The 17,625-nt window shown below is 36.3% G+C and overlaps 1 protein-coding gene across 8 annotated transcripts in view; it reads right to left on the bottom strand.

Annotated features, from left to right (window-relative positions):
* The window catches only part of DOCK7 (dedicator of cytokinesis 7), a 189,822-nt gene that overhangs the window by 62,043 nt on the left and 110,154 nt on the right, over positions 1–17,625 (bottom strand). For 6 of the 8 annotated variants that reach the window (XR_003510343.1, XM_027537055.1, XM_027537048.1 and 3 more), the window contains 7 exons: positions 11,050–11,142; positions 9,757–9,846; positions 8,739–8,834; positions 5,741–5,881; positions 5,533–5,646; positions 3,769–3,939; positions 1,459–1,598 (listed from right to left, as the gene is read on the bottom strand). Coding sequence is in view for 7 of the 8 variants with exons in the window: in XM_027537055.1 (XP_027392856.1) it covers positions 1,459–1,598; positions 3,769–3,939; positions 5,533–5,646; positions 5,741–5,881; positions 8,739–8,834; positions 9,757–9,846; positions 11,050–11,142 (845 nt within the window). In the remaining variant the exon portion in view is untranslated. The remainder of the gene's footprint in view (positions 1–1,458; positions 1,599–3,768; positions 3,940–5,532; positions 5,647–5,740; positions 5,882–8,738; positions 8,835–9,756; positions 9,847–11,049; positions 11,143–17,625) is intronic. The other 2 variants (XM_027537052.1, XM_027537053.1) reach the window with 1 other exon arrangement.

The raw sequence follows: 17,625 nt of genomic DNA, 5'->3' as shown, positions 1-17,625 counted from the left end.
ATTTCACGCCAGTCAGAATGGCTGCGATCCAAAAGTCTACAAGCAATAAATGCTGGAGAGGGTGTGGGGAAAAGGGAACCCTCTTACACTGTTGGTGGGAATGCAAACTAGTACAGCCACTATGGAGAACAGTGTGGAGATTCCTTAAAAAACTGGAAATAGAACTGCCTTATGACCCAGCAATCCCACTGCTGGGCATACACACTGAGGAAACCAGAAGGGAAAGAGACACGTGTACCCCAGTGTTCATCGCAGCACTGTTTATAATAGCCAGGACATGGAAGCAACCTAGATGTCCATCAGCAGATGAATGGATAAGAAAGCAGTGGTACATATACACAATGGAGTATTACTCAGCCATTAAAAAGAATACATTTGAATCAGTTCTAATGAGGTGGATGAAACTGGAGCCTATTACACAGAGTGAAGTAAACGAGAAAGAAAAACACCAATACAGTATACCAACGCATATATATGGAATTTAGAAAGATGGTAACGATAACCCTGCATGCAAGACAGCAAAAGAGACACAGATGTATAGAACAGTTTTTTGGACTCTGTGGGAGAGGGTGAGGGTAGGATGATTTGGGAGAATAGCATTGAAACATGTATAATATCATATAAGAAATGAATCGCCAGTCCAGGTTCAATGCAGAATACAGGATGCTTGGGGCTGGTGCACTGGGATGACCCAGAGAGATGCTACGGGGAGGGCAGCGGGAGGGGCGTTCAGGATGGGGAACACGTGTATGCCAAAACCAATACAATATTGTAAAGTAATTAGCCTCCAATTAAAATAAATAAATTTAAATTAAAAAAAAAGAAATTCAGAAAAAAAATAAAAGAAAACAGCTATTAAGATAGAAATACCCTACAAGGATCTTAGATCACAATACATTTATAGAAAAGCTGTTTCTGCAAATTCAAATCATCAGACAATGAACTCTTCTTACTATATCAATTTTCAATAATTCTTTAAAAGTGTGGAAGTTTTTAAAACAAGTTTACTTGTTTATAGAGCAAATTTTGAAGTACATGCTATATATTATTAATATGATAGCAAATGACAAATTTTACTCCCAAAGAATCAAACAGATTAGTCTATTTTCCTTAACTGAATTGTGCTTATTGCATATCAACAAATCTGAAAGTCCATCTACTAACATGCACAAATATTTCAGGTACTACTAAGAAGGAGAAAAATACTACCAACTAAACCATGATAGAATATGATACATGCTAACTTCAAGACAAACATCAAATTCAGAGATGACAAAAATGTCTTTCTTAAAACTGATGAAATACAGAAAAAACATGAGTATGGAACTTAGTGAACAGAGAAGTAGAAGAAGAATGGTAAAGAATATTCTTTGGAGTCCCAGAAAGTTAAGTGGGATACTTCTGTTCCACTGTCCAAAATCAAACTGATACTGTACACAGCAAAACTGGTCTACTCACCCTTCAGCATCAGGGTCCAAAATGACAGCCAGCTCTGTTAACACAAGTCCTGCCAAATAATGCTGTTGGCGGAAAGGCACAGACAATTCAAACATATTTGCAATCTTCTGGTCTTGGACATTGGTGGAAAATCCAGAACTCTGTTTGGGAGTGAGGTAGAACAAAACTATAATAGCTATGCAACAAAACATTCTATAGACAGAGCATTACAACAAACGAGATGTGAGCATCAAAGAGAGTGAGAGCGAGACAAACATTTTAAGTTAATTTTTACATTACTATTATTAACACTGGAGAAAGCACCTGCTCTTACTTTTGGTATAGGAAACTATGATGAAATAACATTTTAAATTACTTTCAATTTCCTTTTTTTCATATTAAATTTTTTCATCTGATTTTTCCTTTATACTTTTAGCCACTAACTATTTCACTATCATATTCTGAATGGAAAAAAGAACTAAATCTATATGATGCATTATGTACTCACTGTTGAGTACAAGAGAAATATTCATAGTCAAATGCTATTGGTTTCCAGAGAAATTTCAAATACTAATGAAGCTGTTTTTTTCAGGGAAAATACTCTCTCTAGAAAATTACTATTATTTTTTGGTTCATTCAGAGTTTTTACAAGTTTTCTAATACTGAAAAATAGCATCCCCCAAGATACAGTTCAAGGCAAGAATGTCCTCAACCTTATCACCCTTTAATCCATATTCAAGACCAACAATGTGAGGTTTCTTACAACAGACTTCAGATTTCTCTATGGAGAAATCACCTTCTTAGCAAGTATACAAAACTATTCAGGTCCCTACCTCCCAAAGAGTGATGTCTTTGTCATCTACTAGAATCTGAAAATTATGCAGCTAGATGAGAAAGTAGGGGATGATGGGACATTGGAAGAAATTCTATTAATTTCTTGGCTGGAGAAAATGTTCAGCAGGGAGTCAAGTATAAACAAATGTGTTTCATTAAAGGTTTAAGGAACTTTACCTATGATTAATTTGTCCTTGATTGTATAGCCACATCTTTGACAGAGGATGGGGGAAGAGAACAAAAGACTAGCCTCATTAGTTATTAGAAGAAACGCGTCTTAGCCAGGTAAAAATACGTGGAAATAGGCTGATCCTTAAGAATTTTTGCAAAGGTAAAAAATGAGAAGTTATGGGTGATCTCCATGTTTTTCAATCTTTCTAAGTAAAGTTCAAATTTTTTTTTATCAAACATCTGAGATTGATCTAGTGTAGTAAATTACTTTCAGGAATTAAAAGTCTCAAAAGCAAACTTAAAAAGAATTCAGATCACCTTTGACTTTAGACATTAAGAATATAAGGAAGGGACTTCCCTGGTGGTCCAGTGGCTAAGACTCTGTGTTCCCAATGCAGGAGGCCTGGATTCAATCCCTGGTCAGGGAACTGGATCTCACATGTCACAAGTAAGAGTTCATATGCCGCGACTAAGACCCAGCACAGCCAAATTTTTTCAAAAAAACAATAGCTTAAGGAAGTAGTTTGTTTGTCTTAGGAATTATATAGCAAAACATTTCCCTAGGAGGGAACATCTAGACTCCTCTGATACTAAAACCACAAAATCCCTTCATTTCAATCTATATGACAGGACACATAATAATTGCTATGATAATCTTTTGTCATCTTTAGAGCAATTATTAGGCACCCTGTGAAAACCCATGAACAACACCTAGTTTCCTTTGGGTTCTCTGGATACAAGAGAGGCAGGAAGGGCTTTGCCAGGACTGCATTGCTGTTTTACTTCTTTCTCTGCTAAGTATACTTCATTCCCTTTCCTTCCATAGGTACTCACAGCTAATAAACATCTTGCCCCCCCCAAACTCAGTCTGTGTCTGCATCAAGAAAACCCAACTTGTGAAAACATCAGGTGAGTTTATTATGTAGGTGAATTCACTCCCTTGTGCGCAAATCAGTCAGAGGGGTACAACAAAATGGTTAGAACTGAGACCTAGAATAAAGCCAACATGTGCCATGGATCAAAGCCTAGCTCTGCCAGTTTTTACTAAGTGACCCTGGGTAAGTTACTGATCTTTCCGTGTTTCAGTTTACCTGTAAAAAAATAATAATAGTAGTAATAGAATGTACCTCTTAGGGTTGCAATGAAGAGTAATAAATGATTAATATTTATAAAGCACTTAATCATTTACTACTTACAAAGCCCTGAGTATAGAGTCTATCACACAGTTATTATTCACTAGTGTTACTTTTCACTTTTCCCAGCATTTAAAATACTTTTTCCACAAATGCAGGCTTAAAAATTTTTTTTTTCATACATTTTGCATACCTGAGACGTTGCAGAAGAAACAGAAGGTGATGGTGATGCAGGTGGAGTGAGCAGGCTGCAGGGTAAGTTTAAGGTAACATAGTGCTCATGGCTGCAGATGATTCGCAAAAAATCAAGCCTCAAGGACACCAGGACACTTGGACTTGGTAATGAATAAAGCTTTGAAGATACCTTGTAAGCATTGCAGAAATTTAAAAAAAAATACCAATTGAACATATCATTTCTCTAATACCAACACCAGAATGATGAATTAAAGAATTAGAAAACAGTACTCAATGGACAGCTTTGGGTTTTGTGGTTTAAGTAACATTGTCAGCTTTTTCCAGAGTTACTGCTAAAATAAAAAACTGAGAACTACAAGATTTACTGTATAAATCCACTGACAAGGTGCATTCTTAAAGCCACATTCTTATATTTCCAATACAGCATTAATATTTCCACCTCTCAAGGATATTCTTTCTGAAGAAAAATTATACTATCAAAGTAACTTTATAAAAAATTATCCATTCTTTTTTCAGCACTTTGTGCTAAGCTATATTTATAACTATCTGTTTTCCCAACTACACCATTATTTATTTGAGACAGTTATAAACTGACTTATTTTAAGAGTTTTAGCATCCTTAGAGTCCAGCTTAATGTGTGGCAAATGTAGGAGGTTAATAAAGAATAAAGACAGGACAGGTTTTGAGAGCAATAATACATGACATTTCAAGGGAAACATTATGAATAATACATTGTGTGGCAAATACTTGCCAACAGATCAGTGCCCATGCAGTTTCAACTTCTCTATTAAAAAACAGAACAGGGATTTCCCTGGTGGTCCAGAGGTTAAGACTCCAAGCTCCCAATATACAGGGCACGGATTCAATCCCCAGTCAGGAAAGATCCCACATGATGCATGGCTCAGCCAAAAAAGAAAGATACACACAATAATGGCATCCAATTGAACAGATTTTCAAAATTCTAAATAGACTGCCAAATAGCATTTTAAACCAGTAGTTCCCCTAAATTAAACTGTGGACCAGCAGGGAACTACTTTACAAGCACTGTTTCCCACACTCCCCACCCTACCACCAGATTCAAACTCCTCAATAATGCTGGGATGGGACACAAGAGACCTGTATATTTTTAAAGCTGCCTTAAAAGGCAATTCTAGGATGATTATATAACTTTCTACCCAAATGGTCTACCAGGACAATTAACTAATGTCTTCTAAAAGCCAGGTTTCATTAATCAGCTGAAAATTTTAACACAAAACCAGCTGTTTGTAGACAAGTTCCAGGATACTTTTAGTTTAGAAAAGGCAAGATGGTGATATTTTAGACTTGGGTAAACATCTGCCCACGATTCTAAACTCTACAATGTCTAGGGCTTCATCATGAGGAATACACAGCAAAATGCAACTGCTTTAAAAATCACATAAGCTAGAAAAGGTTGGGTTAGCTGTTCATTCAGTAAAAATGCTACTCTGGCATGGCAACCTGGGGCTGTTTTACATATAGACTACTGACTTGATGGTATACTTCTAAATGGGAATTAAAGAGTCATGAGTGGGCCAGGAAAACTCAAGGAAAAGATGGCTCTACTGATAGCAGCTTGCCATAGTTCTATGAACTGATAAATGTGATTTATTTTTGCCTTACTAATAAATATAACACTTTTAAAAAATATCACTATATAAATGTGTTCATGAAAGTTTCTTAGCTCTAGCCCTTAAAGAGCAAACACAGAATTTAAATTATTTCATTACTAATTATACTTTACCTGTTTATAGCAGGTCTTTATAAGGCTAAAGACAAATCCTCTGTCCATAACAGACAAGAGATCATTGAGAAAAAATGCAAGGCTTGTGTTGAGTCTCTCAACCATTTCTGTGTCCTGGGAAACAAAATGAAAAAAGAAAAACAAAAGTATGGTAGTTTAATGTGTGCCTGAAAGACTGACTTAGTTTTTAAAAGTAAGTTATCATTACCTTCTGAAACCGTGAAACTATATCACTAGCAATTGTGCTAACAAGAGCAGCAATGTCATCCATGAAACGTTCTGGAAAACGAGTCTTCCTTGGCGCATCGAGTTTATCATTAAAGTATAAATGATGCACCATGCTCTTTACCTGAAAAAAGAAATAAGCCATTAGTTCAATTTCCTTTTTTAAAAAATTGAAATATAATTGTTTTACAATGTTGTGTTAGTCTGCTGTACAAGGAAGTTGATCAGCTATACGTATACATATATCCCCTCTGTCTTGGACCTCCCCTCACCTCACTCCATCCCACCGATCTAGGTCATCACAGAGCACCAAGCTGAGCTCCCTGTGCCATAGAGCAGTTCTTATGGGTGTAACTAGCAGTTACAGAACCCTAAACTTTAGGGTCATTTCTGTCAATATACCACATGATTTAATAGAAGGCTAAAATACTCTTAACTCCTCAAAGATTATGAAAAAGTTCCCTACAATATTTTGTATGTTGTAAAGAAGTATCAAACAACATACAACTCAATCTCTGTAACACCTTCATAAAACTATTCTGGCTATCAATGGGAAAAAAATTCTGGGTATGTCAACAGAAAAAAATTTTCATCCTTTGAAATTACTTTAAGTCAAATCTTTCTAAGACTCAGCAACTGTGCCATTCCATGTCCCCTGCAACTGGTAGCTTTGAGTGATCAGAAATCTTGACTGCATGTAGTATCTTTAGCACTTAGCATCCCGTGGCATGATGAATACATATTAAGATTAAAATGCTAGATAAAAATCAAAGTAATTTCAATTTACAAAACACTTTTAGACATAAATTCTTATCACAGTGTGTACAGTAAAGAATTTTAAATTCAGGGAAATTAATGACAAGATTTTACAGTTGGTAAAGAGTAGAAACAAGTCAAACTGTACCATTTTGACTATTTTGTGTTTTAAGAAATCCGAACATACATATAAGGCTATTGATCTTATATTAAAAGCACATGAATTACAATTTGATGTTTAGTCTCAGGGGGAAAAAATGTGTTACCTATCACTAACATATGGTCCCTGATTTATTTTTTTGCTGAAAAGCAAATCTCAAGAAGAAACGTCTTTTTAAGGGAAAAAAAAAAACTTTTTCTGAAGTATAGTTGATTTATAATGTTGTGTTAGTTTCTCGTTACAGCCAAATGATTTAGTTTTGTATACATTTTCATATTTTTTTCCATTATGGTTTACTTCAGGATACTGAATATAGCTCCCTGTGCTATACAGTGGGACTGTGTTATTCATCTACTTTATATATAGCAGTTTGTATCTGCTAATCAGAAACTCCTAATTTATCCCTCTCCCATCCCCTTTCCTTTTTGGTAACTCTAAGTTTCTTTTCTACCTCTGAGTCTGTTTCAGTTTTGTAAATAAGTTGATTTGTAGCATATTTTAGATTCCACAAATAAGTGATATCATATGATATTTAACTTTCTGACTTACTTTATTTAGTATGGTAATCTCTAGGTGCATCCATATTGCTGCAAATGGCATTATTTAATTCTTTTATTTAGTTCTTTTTTATACTTATACTAGAATACAATAGTATTCTATTGTGTATCTATTGGAGAAGGAAATGGCAACCCACTCCAGTACTCTTTGCCTAGAAAATTCTCTTTTTTTTTTGAAAATTCTCTTTTTTATCCATTCATCTGTCGACGGACACTTTAGTTGCTTCCATGTCTTGGCTACTATAAATAGCGCTGCTATGAACATTTGGGTGCATGTATCTTTTCAAATAAGAGTTTTCTCCAGATAACATGTCCAGGAGTGAGGTTGCTAGATCACAGGGCAACTCTAGTTTTAGTTTTTTAAGGAAACTTCATACTGTTTTTCATAGTAGCCACACCAAATTACATTCCCACCCACAGTGTAGGAGGGTTTCCTTTTCTCCACACTCTCTCCAGCATTTATCACTTGTAGACTTTTTAATAATGGCCATTCTGACTGGTGTGAAATAATACCTCATTTAGTTTTAATTCAATACTGAGAATGACTGTGAGTGGCATACTCTAGAACCTCCATTGTTTCTTTTCTATCTTTTTTTGTTGTTTTGCTCTTGTTTCTTATTATTTTACATAACTTTTGAAAGAAAATTATGTAAAAAGAACAAGTGAAACTTTTTCACCTTTCTATAGATAGAGAGGAAGGGCCTGAGTGCTAGAATACCTGAGTCTGAATCAGAGGTCTGCTGTCTACAAGCTATGTACACTTAAACAAGATCTTAATCTCTCTGTGCCTCGATAATCCCTAGGCCATAGGTCTGACCACATGGTGTGTGTATGTACATTGCTTTTATGTATATATGTGTTTATGTTGTGTGTATAAATATTTACAAAAATATTAATTCATTTATTTGTTTTTAATATCATTTACTGAATTAAGAAAAAATTATTGTTGTTTTTTATTGTCTGTAACCACCGTTTCCCTTTTAAGAGCTTTCACCATTTTAAGAGCTTTCTAGCCATAAAAGTAGTAGGTATCTATAAAGCTCTTTTTATCTGGTATTGCCATTATACACTAGTATGTTTGGACTAAGACTGAATGTATCACAGGTTAAAAAGATAGCTGCTGCTGCTGCTGCTGCTGCTGCTAAGTCGCTTCAGTCGTGGCCGACTCTGTGTGACCCCATAGACAGCAGCCCAACAGGCTCCCCCGTCCCTGGGATTTTCCAGGCAAGAACACTGGAGTGGGTTGCCATTTCCTTCTCCAAAAAAGATAGCTAGCTTCTCCAACTATTCCTAAAAACAGACTTAAAATTAACTTTATAACTCCATCTAAATAGTGCTGATTATCCACAGTGTTATTTAGAGATATAGCAAACATAATTTTTCTTTGGAGGCACATGTAAAACCGTAACATGGACAACAGAGAAAGATTTCTAGGGCAGTAATAATGAGCCAACACAAAATTATTCAATAAGGAAAACAGTATTACAAAATGTGTTTAGTTTGCTTACCATTAACTCAAAAAAGAACCAGGCTTGTTGCAAAGCTGATTCCCGAACGCTGCCACTGCAAACAACCCACTGCAAAGCCAGCTCCTCATGAAAAAGCTATCCAGAAGTAAATCCAAAGTTATTATCAATGCCAGGTCTGCTGATAACACAAATCAAATAATAATGCAAATACAAATGAAGATATAATGAGGATAAGCAAAATAAGGCATGTGAACCATTCAACGATGCAGTGAGGACACCCATTAACGAAACGGCTATTTATACATGTAAGACAGTGGCATGTTGAACAGCTGAAAAAATTACATGTTATCTTGCAGTAAAATGTAATTTTAAAAGGACAGGTGGGAAAGAGCCTCCTAAATTGTACCTGCAAACAGAAACTAGACCGAAAGCTCACAGCTACAATAAAATCTGGCTTTTGTCTTACATATATATTTCAACATATGCAAATACATTCATGAACTTTGCTGGTACAATTTAGGAAATACCTTTAAAAATTTAAACTTTGATATCAGCCATCAATTTTCAAGGTCTCAGGTATTTAAAGTCATTTTATTAAAACAGCAGAAATTTCCTGCCTTATAATGGATATGCATACAAAGCATTTGCAAAATAGTGTATATTATGAAAAAGGACTAACAAAACTGTGCATAAGGGAAGCAAATCAACATATCTTACTAAGAGTGATAATTTTTCTAACTCATCTTCCTTTCCCTGGAGATTTAAAACACAAAACAGAAGCAAGTTACAGAAATAGAATTAAGAGTTGATACAACTTTTTGGTACTAAAATTTGATGATCAAATTTAAGTCACTAAACTAAAAATATTCATCCACAAAGATATAAGCATTATAATAATGTAAAAGGGCCTGCAATGGAAAGGCATGCCCAAAAAGGCATCAGACAAGCAATGCTTGCTCAAATGTATCTTTAAAAGCAATCCAATTATTTTAACATCTTGTTCTGGTTATGTTGGAATTATTTTCCCCCTATATGAATTGTCTTCATATGAATCTACCTTTTTAGTTGGTAAGCGTCCCGTTAATGTTTGTAAGAAACTTGACGTCTCTGTGTGCGAAGACATACGATTACAACTTCGATCCATAGCCTATGGAGTGAAGATGAATGAATGACGAGATAACATTAAAGTCTGCTGTGAATGACTTTGCACCTCAAGGATTACCTATAATTTTTTAAATAGAGCTTTACTGTGGTTTCAACAACCATCTATTTTATTGCTCATCCCATTTTCACCATTTAAGTTGGTTTAATGACAATGTATTAGAAGTATCAAAATGGCTTCTATATATTTTATCCTTAAAAGGTAAATATTTTAATGATTATATAAATTGAGAGTGCTGCAAAGAATGAAACTTTTATCTCTGTGATATATACACATGCATGTATCTAGTAAGAAAATGCAAAAAGTAAAAACATACTTCTCACTGGTCTCAGACCAAAAAGAGAAATCAAGAATTTTATATTTAATTTAAAAAATTAAAAGTTTAGAATGGTTTCTTTTATGTTTCACTATCATCAAAAATTATGATTCAGATCTGCCATATACTATATTAAATATAAATCATTTATAATAATGAATTTGCAATTAAATTTTTCCCTCAAGAATGAGAGAGAGCATCTTCCTCTAAAGCCAGCACACAGGTGAGAAGTATATTTTGAGGAATCATGCAGTATTAGCTATCAAGCAACTAGACTAAAGTAAGCAAAACCTAGTACAAAGAAGTTACAACAAACTTCATACTTTGCAACACAGCACAGATTAAAACAGATTTTTGTTTCTGGTACTTAATCTTACAGCATGGGGATCATATACTGTTCGTATTTACTTTCAGCTTATTAACAACATTTCTAGTCAGTGATTATGAAGAAAATGACAAGATAATAAATGCTAAAGGAGAATGATACAATAGCTACACTTTAAACCAAAAGCAAATGAAAAACTGTCAGGTTTTTTCCACACAAAATTTTTTTTATTTTAATTCTTCCTGAAGATGTGGTACCCCAAGGGTAGAAACTGTTATCAAAGCCATCAATTACATAAGCAGCAGGCACTGAAACATCGATGGGGTGTACAACGAAGGAAGGAGGAGACAGGAAACAGGAAAGGAGAGTATTACTGGTGCAATTGGTGGTATTCATGCATAGCAGTTGGAAAATGTGCTAAGTAAACAAAAAACACACTTTTTAATGATTAAAAAGCAAGCCACTGAAATCATAGTATATACTAAGAAGTAACGTTCTAAAGGGAAACATCAGCAGCCAAAAAAGAAACCTCTAACATAAACACCACCTGTGTTGATTCTGCACTTGGACTGGGGTTGGATCCCCATGGGGCAGCTTTTGGACCACCAGTGTTAACCCAGGAATTGGAGCGATCTAAACCCTAAGCATATAATAGAAAGCAGTTGGAAAGGAAAGAAATATTACATGTGGCATGCTATATTCTTAAAGAAATCCAGACTTTCCAATGCAAACATGTTTTTAATTAGTACTGTTAAAGCAACCAAAATTTTTAGGCATCTATAGAATATTAGTTAATCAAAATCATCTTATTACATGGTAATTTTTTAAAAATCACAATGAAAATTAAGCATAGTATTTAATGGTAATTTCTCTTTATATAAAAGGATCAACTTTAACTATCAACAAAGTTCCCACAGCAACCATCCCCCCCAAACTCTCTTTAAAGATGATACAAGCTAGCAGCAAACAATTTCCTCTAAACCTAACTGAGGTTTAAAAGAAATCAAAGAAGAAGAACATTCCATTCTTGTTTAAAAGACTTTAAATTTTACTCCATCTGTCATCAACTGAAAATGTCTGTGCAGCAATACTCCGTAATTATATTTGAACTTGCCTCCTCTTTCACTCTCTTAGGGACCAATAAGAAAAATTAGGCAAAAATTAAGGAAGAAAAAAAGATGCCCAATATATGCTCCTTCCTAAAAATGATAGTAGATTTGGAGTTGTCTTCAGTCTTATTGTGCTTGTTGAAAGTAAACATAATCATAGTTAGTATTTTATACAAAAACTGTAAGAAAAAACCTTATGCTGGGGCTGTCTGTAAGATCTGCATCTTCATCATCACTATCATCAATTTGAAGTTAATTTTAATATGTATGACTACAAGTGACTTCCCTGGTGGCTCAGACGGTAAAGCGTCTGCCTACAATGCAAGAGACCTGGGTTCAATCCCTGGGTCGGGAAGATCCCCTGGAGAAGGAAATGGCAACCCACTCCAGTATTCTTGCCTGGAAAATCCCATGGATAGAGGAGCCTGGTAGGCTACAGTCAGTCCGAGAGGTTGCAAAGAGTCACGACTAAGGGACTTCACTTTCACTTTCACAAGTGAATTATGTCTATCTTCTCTGAAAGAGGTTATTATGACCCTAGGTAAAGGGAACTGGATGGCATCATCGACTCAATGGACATGAGTTTGAGCAAACTCTGGGAAATGGTGAAGGACGGAGAAGCCTGGAGTGCGGCAGTCCATGGGGTCACAGAGTCGGACATGACTAAGTAACTGAACAACAAAAAGGGAACTGGGGCTTTAATTCAGTTTCTTAAACCTGATCAATCTATTTGAATTATAAAATTCAGATTCTGGGCCCTCCCTCGAGCAATCCTAATTCAGTAATCTGGGCTGGGCCCTGGAAATCTGCTAATGGAACTGAACAAGTTATAAGAGATTTTTTAGAGGACTGCTGGAGACAACACAAGAGAAGCCAAGTAAAAATATTAGGGCTGAGTATGAGCCCAGACAGAAAGCACCAAAGAGGACAGGTAAAAGAAAACAAAGAGTAAACAATGGTAATCAAGTCTATGTAGACACTAGTATCACTTGGTAAGGTTAAGGACAACCACCACAACACATGTGCAGGGCCCTACCTCTAAGCAGTCAAATAAGAATCTCTGAAGGTGAGGCCTATGCACTGATATTGCAGGAAAGAGGAGAGTGAAGGAAGAGGGAGGGAAAGAGAGAGGGGAGGAAGGGAGGGGAGCGGGGAGGAGGGAAGACAAACTACTAGCTCTCAAAGGCTTATGTTTAGAGGGAGAATATTTCCCCTCCTTTTTTCTCTATTTTTTTTCCAAAAATACAGAGAAGTTCACATGATGATACAGTAACTACCTATTTCCCCTCATTTTTGACACTGAATGTGTAAGATGAGTTAAAGTTGAAATGCAGGTTCTGCTGCTTACTAATTGCAAAATCTAAGGTAAATTACCTAATCTCTTTTTCAGTTTCTTAGCTACAAAATAGGAATAATGATGTGTCTCCTTCAGACTGTAAAGATCAAATTAAATAATGGAAGTAAATCACTGAATGTAATGCCTCAAATATAGAAAATTCTTAAAAAATAGTTTTAATAAAAACTTGCCCTAATGTTTTTAACGCTTCCTAGCAAAGTAAATTGGGCAATACTCAAATACTATAGAATTATTTAATCAGTAAGTTTGTTTAAAATAAAATACCCCTATACAGACTTCTCAGAACTTCATTATATTATTTCAAATAAAAGCAAATCAGCACACAGTATGCTTTTCAGATAAATTAAAACACAAACTTTCAGTCTCTCAAATTATGTCACTACCTATGCTACAAAAATAACAAAATATTATTTTTAATATTATTTAATAACAAAGTTTTTAATATTATTTTAATAACAGAAAACCAACTGTGCTCTCCCTACCACAAATTTCTACAAAAAGAAAAACAGTAACTTTGTTGTACACAAGTTAACTTTTTAACAGAGTAAGGGATGAGAAATCCCTGACACAAGGCTGAGGAGAAAGACACATTTAGACACTTAAATAAGCTGGTCAGAGAAGACCCCGTGGAGAAGGCAGTCCTTTGTGTAAAGACTTAGGGAAGTAGGGGAGTTAGTCACAGGATCTTGCTCAGAGAAATGACATAATCCAACTTATGTTTTGTTTGTTTGTGATTTAAGCTTTTAAAGCAGCATTCTGGCTGCTACTGTGTGAAGTGAGTATAGGCTGAAAGCACAGAAACCATCTTTAAGATGATGGTAATTCAGACCAAATGGTAGTATTAGAGGTGGTAGGAAGTGGCTCTACTTTTAACATATGCAAATCTGAACAAAAGGGTTTTAAAAATGCAGCTGAGTTTAGAATTCCAGAGAGAGATTTAGAATTCTAGAGAGAGATCTGAAATGTAATTTTTGTTAACTATCACAATATAATGATACTTAGAACAACTGGACTTCATAAGATCACCAAGTCAGGGAGTGAAGAGAGAAAGGAAAATAAGACAAGAGGACTAGAAACCTGGGGCACTTCCAAATTAAGAGATCAGAAAAAAAAAAAAAATCTACAAAGGAGATTAAGCAGGTATAATAAGTACAGAGGGAAATCAAGAGAGTGTAGTGCCCTACAAACCAATTAAATAGAATAAATCAACAAGGAAGGAGAATTACTGTGTCAAAGCTGCCGTAAGATAGTGGCTCAGTGGCTTCCCTAGTAGCTCAGCTAGTAAAGAATCTGCCGGCAATGCAGGAGACCCCAATTCAATTCCTGGGCTGGGAAGATCCTCTGGAGAAGGGATAGACTACCACTCCAGTACTCATGGGTTTCTCTGGTGGCTCAGATGGTCAAGAAACCACATGCAATGCAGAAGACCTGGGTCGGGAATATCCCTGGAGGAGGGCACAGCAACCCACTCCAGTATTCTTGCCTGGAGAATCCCCATGGACAGAACAGCCTGATAGGCTACAGTCCATGGGGTCACAAAGAGTCAGAAACAACTGAAGGACTCAACACACAGCACAGCCAATGCAGGAGATGCGGGTTCAATCCCCTGCAGGAGAAAATGGCAATCCACTCCACTCCACTCCTGGAAAATCCCATGGACAGAAGAGCCTAGAAGGCTACAACCATGGGATCGCAGAGTCAGACACATGTGAGCAACTGAGCACACATGCACATAAGGTAAAGTAGGTCAAGTGTTGAGGCTCAACCATCAGATTTAAGAATATGGAGTGCCTGGAGAGCCCTGAGAGCATTCAAAGGGCTTTTCCAGGGGTCATGTATGGATGTGAGAGTTGGACTGTGAAGAAAGCTGAGCACCGAAGAATTGATGCTTTTGAACTGTGGTGTTGGAGACTCTTGAGAGTCGCTTGGACTGCAAGGAGATCCAACCAGTCCATCCTAAGGGAGATCGGTCCTGGGTGTTCATTGGAAGGACTGATGCTGAAGCTGAAACTTCAATACTTTGGCTACCTGATGTGAAGTGTTGACTTATTTGAAAAGACCCTGATGCTGGGAGGGATTGGGGGCAAGAGGAGAAGGGGACAACAAAGGATGAGATGGCTGGATGGCATCACCAACTCGATGGACATGAGTTTGAGTGAACTCCGGGAGTTGGTGATGGACAGGGAGGCCTGGTATGCTGCAATTCATGGGGTCGCAAAGAGTCGGACATGACTGAGTGACTGAACTGAACTGATGCGTGGAAGATCAAAGAAATATGTTTGAAGTAGGGTAATGAGAGTTAAGGGCTTCCCTGGAGACTCAGTAGTAAGGAACCCACCTGCCATTGCACTTGACATGAGTTCTATCTCTGTGTGGGGAAGATCCCCTGAGGGAAGGAAATAGCAACCCACTCCAGTATTCTTGCCTGGGGAGTCGCATGGAGAGAGGAGCCTGGTGGGTTGCTGTACATGGGGTCGGAGCAGGGTTGGATATGACTCAACAACTAAACAACAACAAACAAATGAGAGTTAAAGAACAAGAATAAATGAATTGAAGACAGCAAGTATAGAAAATTCTTTTAAGTAATTCTATAAAAGGTAGAAGAGAAATGGTAAAGAAGCTACTAGAAGAAATACTAGAGAAAAAAAAATTTTAACTGGAGAAATAATAGCATGCCTGTACGTGGATGGGATGATTTAGTAGATGGGGAGAAACTGAAGATGTAGGAGAGGATAAACACTGTTGGAGTGAGGATCCTGAGTAGGTGAAAGGGGATGGAAGGTTGTATACAAACAGAGGGAATGGGCTTAAAGAAATGGGCAGGTCATCTATGACAGACATATTAGTAGTAGGTAGTAGTAGATGGTGGTGGTTACGGAGATGTGATGGTCAAAGGTTAAAAAAGTTTTCCTCTAATGACCTCAATTTTGTTAATGAAGTAGGAGATAAAGTGAGGACTGGTGGGGAGCTGTTAGAGGATCTGAGGTACAAAGCACATAACGTTTTTCTGGGACAATGGGAAAGAAAAATGGAATAAAGAAATATACTACAATTGCTTGACAGCATTAAGGGTTCTCTTAACCTCAAGGGAGCCTTTAATTTCAAATAAGACCAGTCATGGTATTTCTCAAATCATGTTTAGCAGCATAGGCAGTCAACGAAATTCAACTACAGTTTGAGGTTTGGATTAAGCAAGTAAAATGAAGTGAGAGAAAGATAAGGGAACTGAGGCCTGTTTATAAAGGTAATAATTATAATGACTGCTCATGGAATTTAGGGCTGGCTAAACTGGATGAAAGAACATTAACAGGGTGAGGTACAGTAAAAATATCTTACCATCAAGTGACTGGAGGTGCAGAGTAATTGTTGGAGTTGGGGTACTAGACAGAAAAATATGAGCTAATGATTAGAGAATAAGATGCATGAAATTGAGATTATGAGGATTAAAGTTATTCGTCATGACAAGACCAAGGGTACGACCATGGCTAAGGCAGCACGAAAGACAAAAGTCATTAAAGAATTTCTTGAATTTCCAAGTCAACAGAATCAGAATAAATGAAGAGTAGGTATAAATAAACTTCAGATTCCTTATAATTTTCCAATGAGATAAAAGTTATACACCATTATTATTAGGGATTATGACTAAAGGGTAGGCCAAAATGAAGGTAGCTATCAAAAATTTTGCAATAAAAAAAAGAACACAGAAAAAACATTTAAATAAAATTTGATTAGGACAACACTATACTGTCATAAGACAAAAGTCTCATCTTATAATGGCTTTCTCAGAAGTTTCCATATATCACAATATCAGAAGCAAGTTTACATCATTATTATGTCCCATTTTATGAACCACTTGAAAAAAGGCAAATAATCATTCCAATATATGTACATCTTTGTTCTAAATCGTGATGTTATAATCTAACACATCATATTAAAGGAAAACACTAGAATTATGCTAAATCTTATAGAAATTAAAAGGTGTTTCACAAGTAGAACCTTGAGGAAAATGGCATCTATAGCGCTAAGGCAATGGCACCCCACTCCAGTACTCTTGCCTGGAAAATCCGTGGACAGAGGAGCCTGGTAGGCTGCAGTCCATGGGGTCGCTAAGAGTTGGACACGACTGAGTGACTTCACTTTCACTTTTCTCTTTCATGCATTGGAGAAGGAAATGGCAACCCACTCCAGTATTCTTGCTTGGAGAATGCTCCCAGGGACAGGGGAGCCTGGTGGGCTGCCGTCTATGGGGTCGCACAGAGTCGGACACGACTGAAGCGACTTAGCATAGCATAGCACAGCATAGCGCTTTAACAGGAAAATCTCTTATAATTCACAAACGGAATTCATTCTACTGAAGAACTGTACTTACAGTAAATTATGCTAAGTGTTACTTCTATTACAGTGAGAAAAGATCAAGAATGAAGACAAAGATAAAAAACCTTTTCCTAGACATGGAAAGATATGTAGGGGGAGAAAAGCTTTCTCTTTAGCAATTAGGAATTATTACTCCGCAGGATTCATGTAAATACATCTGTACAACACAAAAAGTGGAAGTTTGTTTAATTAGAGTAACATCTATTTGGATCTTTAAATTATTGAAATTCACATTTATTTTTTAAATTAAAAAGCTACAAAATATTCTTTTCACTTTCTCACA

This window comes from Bos indicus x Bos taurus, chromosome 3, assembly GCF_003369695.1.
Source record: "Bos indicus x Bos taurus breed Angus x Brahman F1 hybrid chromosome 3, Bos_hybrid_MaternalHap_v2.0, whole genome shotgun sequence".
Lineage (NCBI taxonomy): Eukaryota > Metazoa > Chordata > Mammalia > Artiodactyla > Bovidae > Bos > Bos indicus x Bos taurus.
This window is presented reverse-complemented; position numbering and strand designations above follow the sequence as displayed.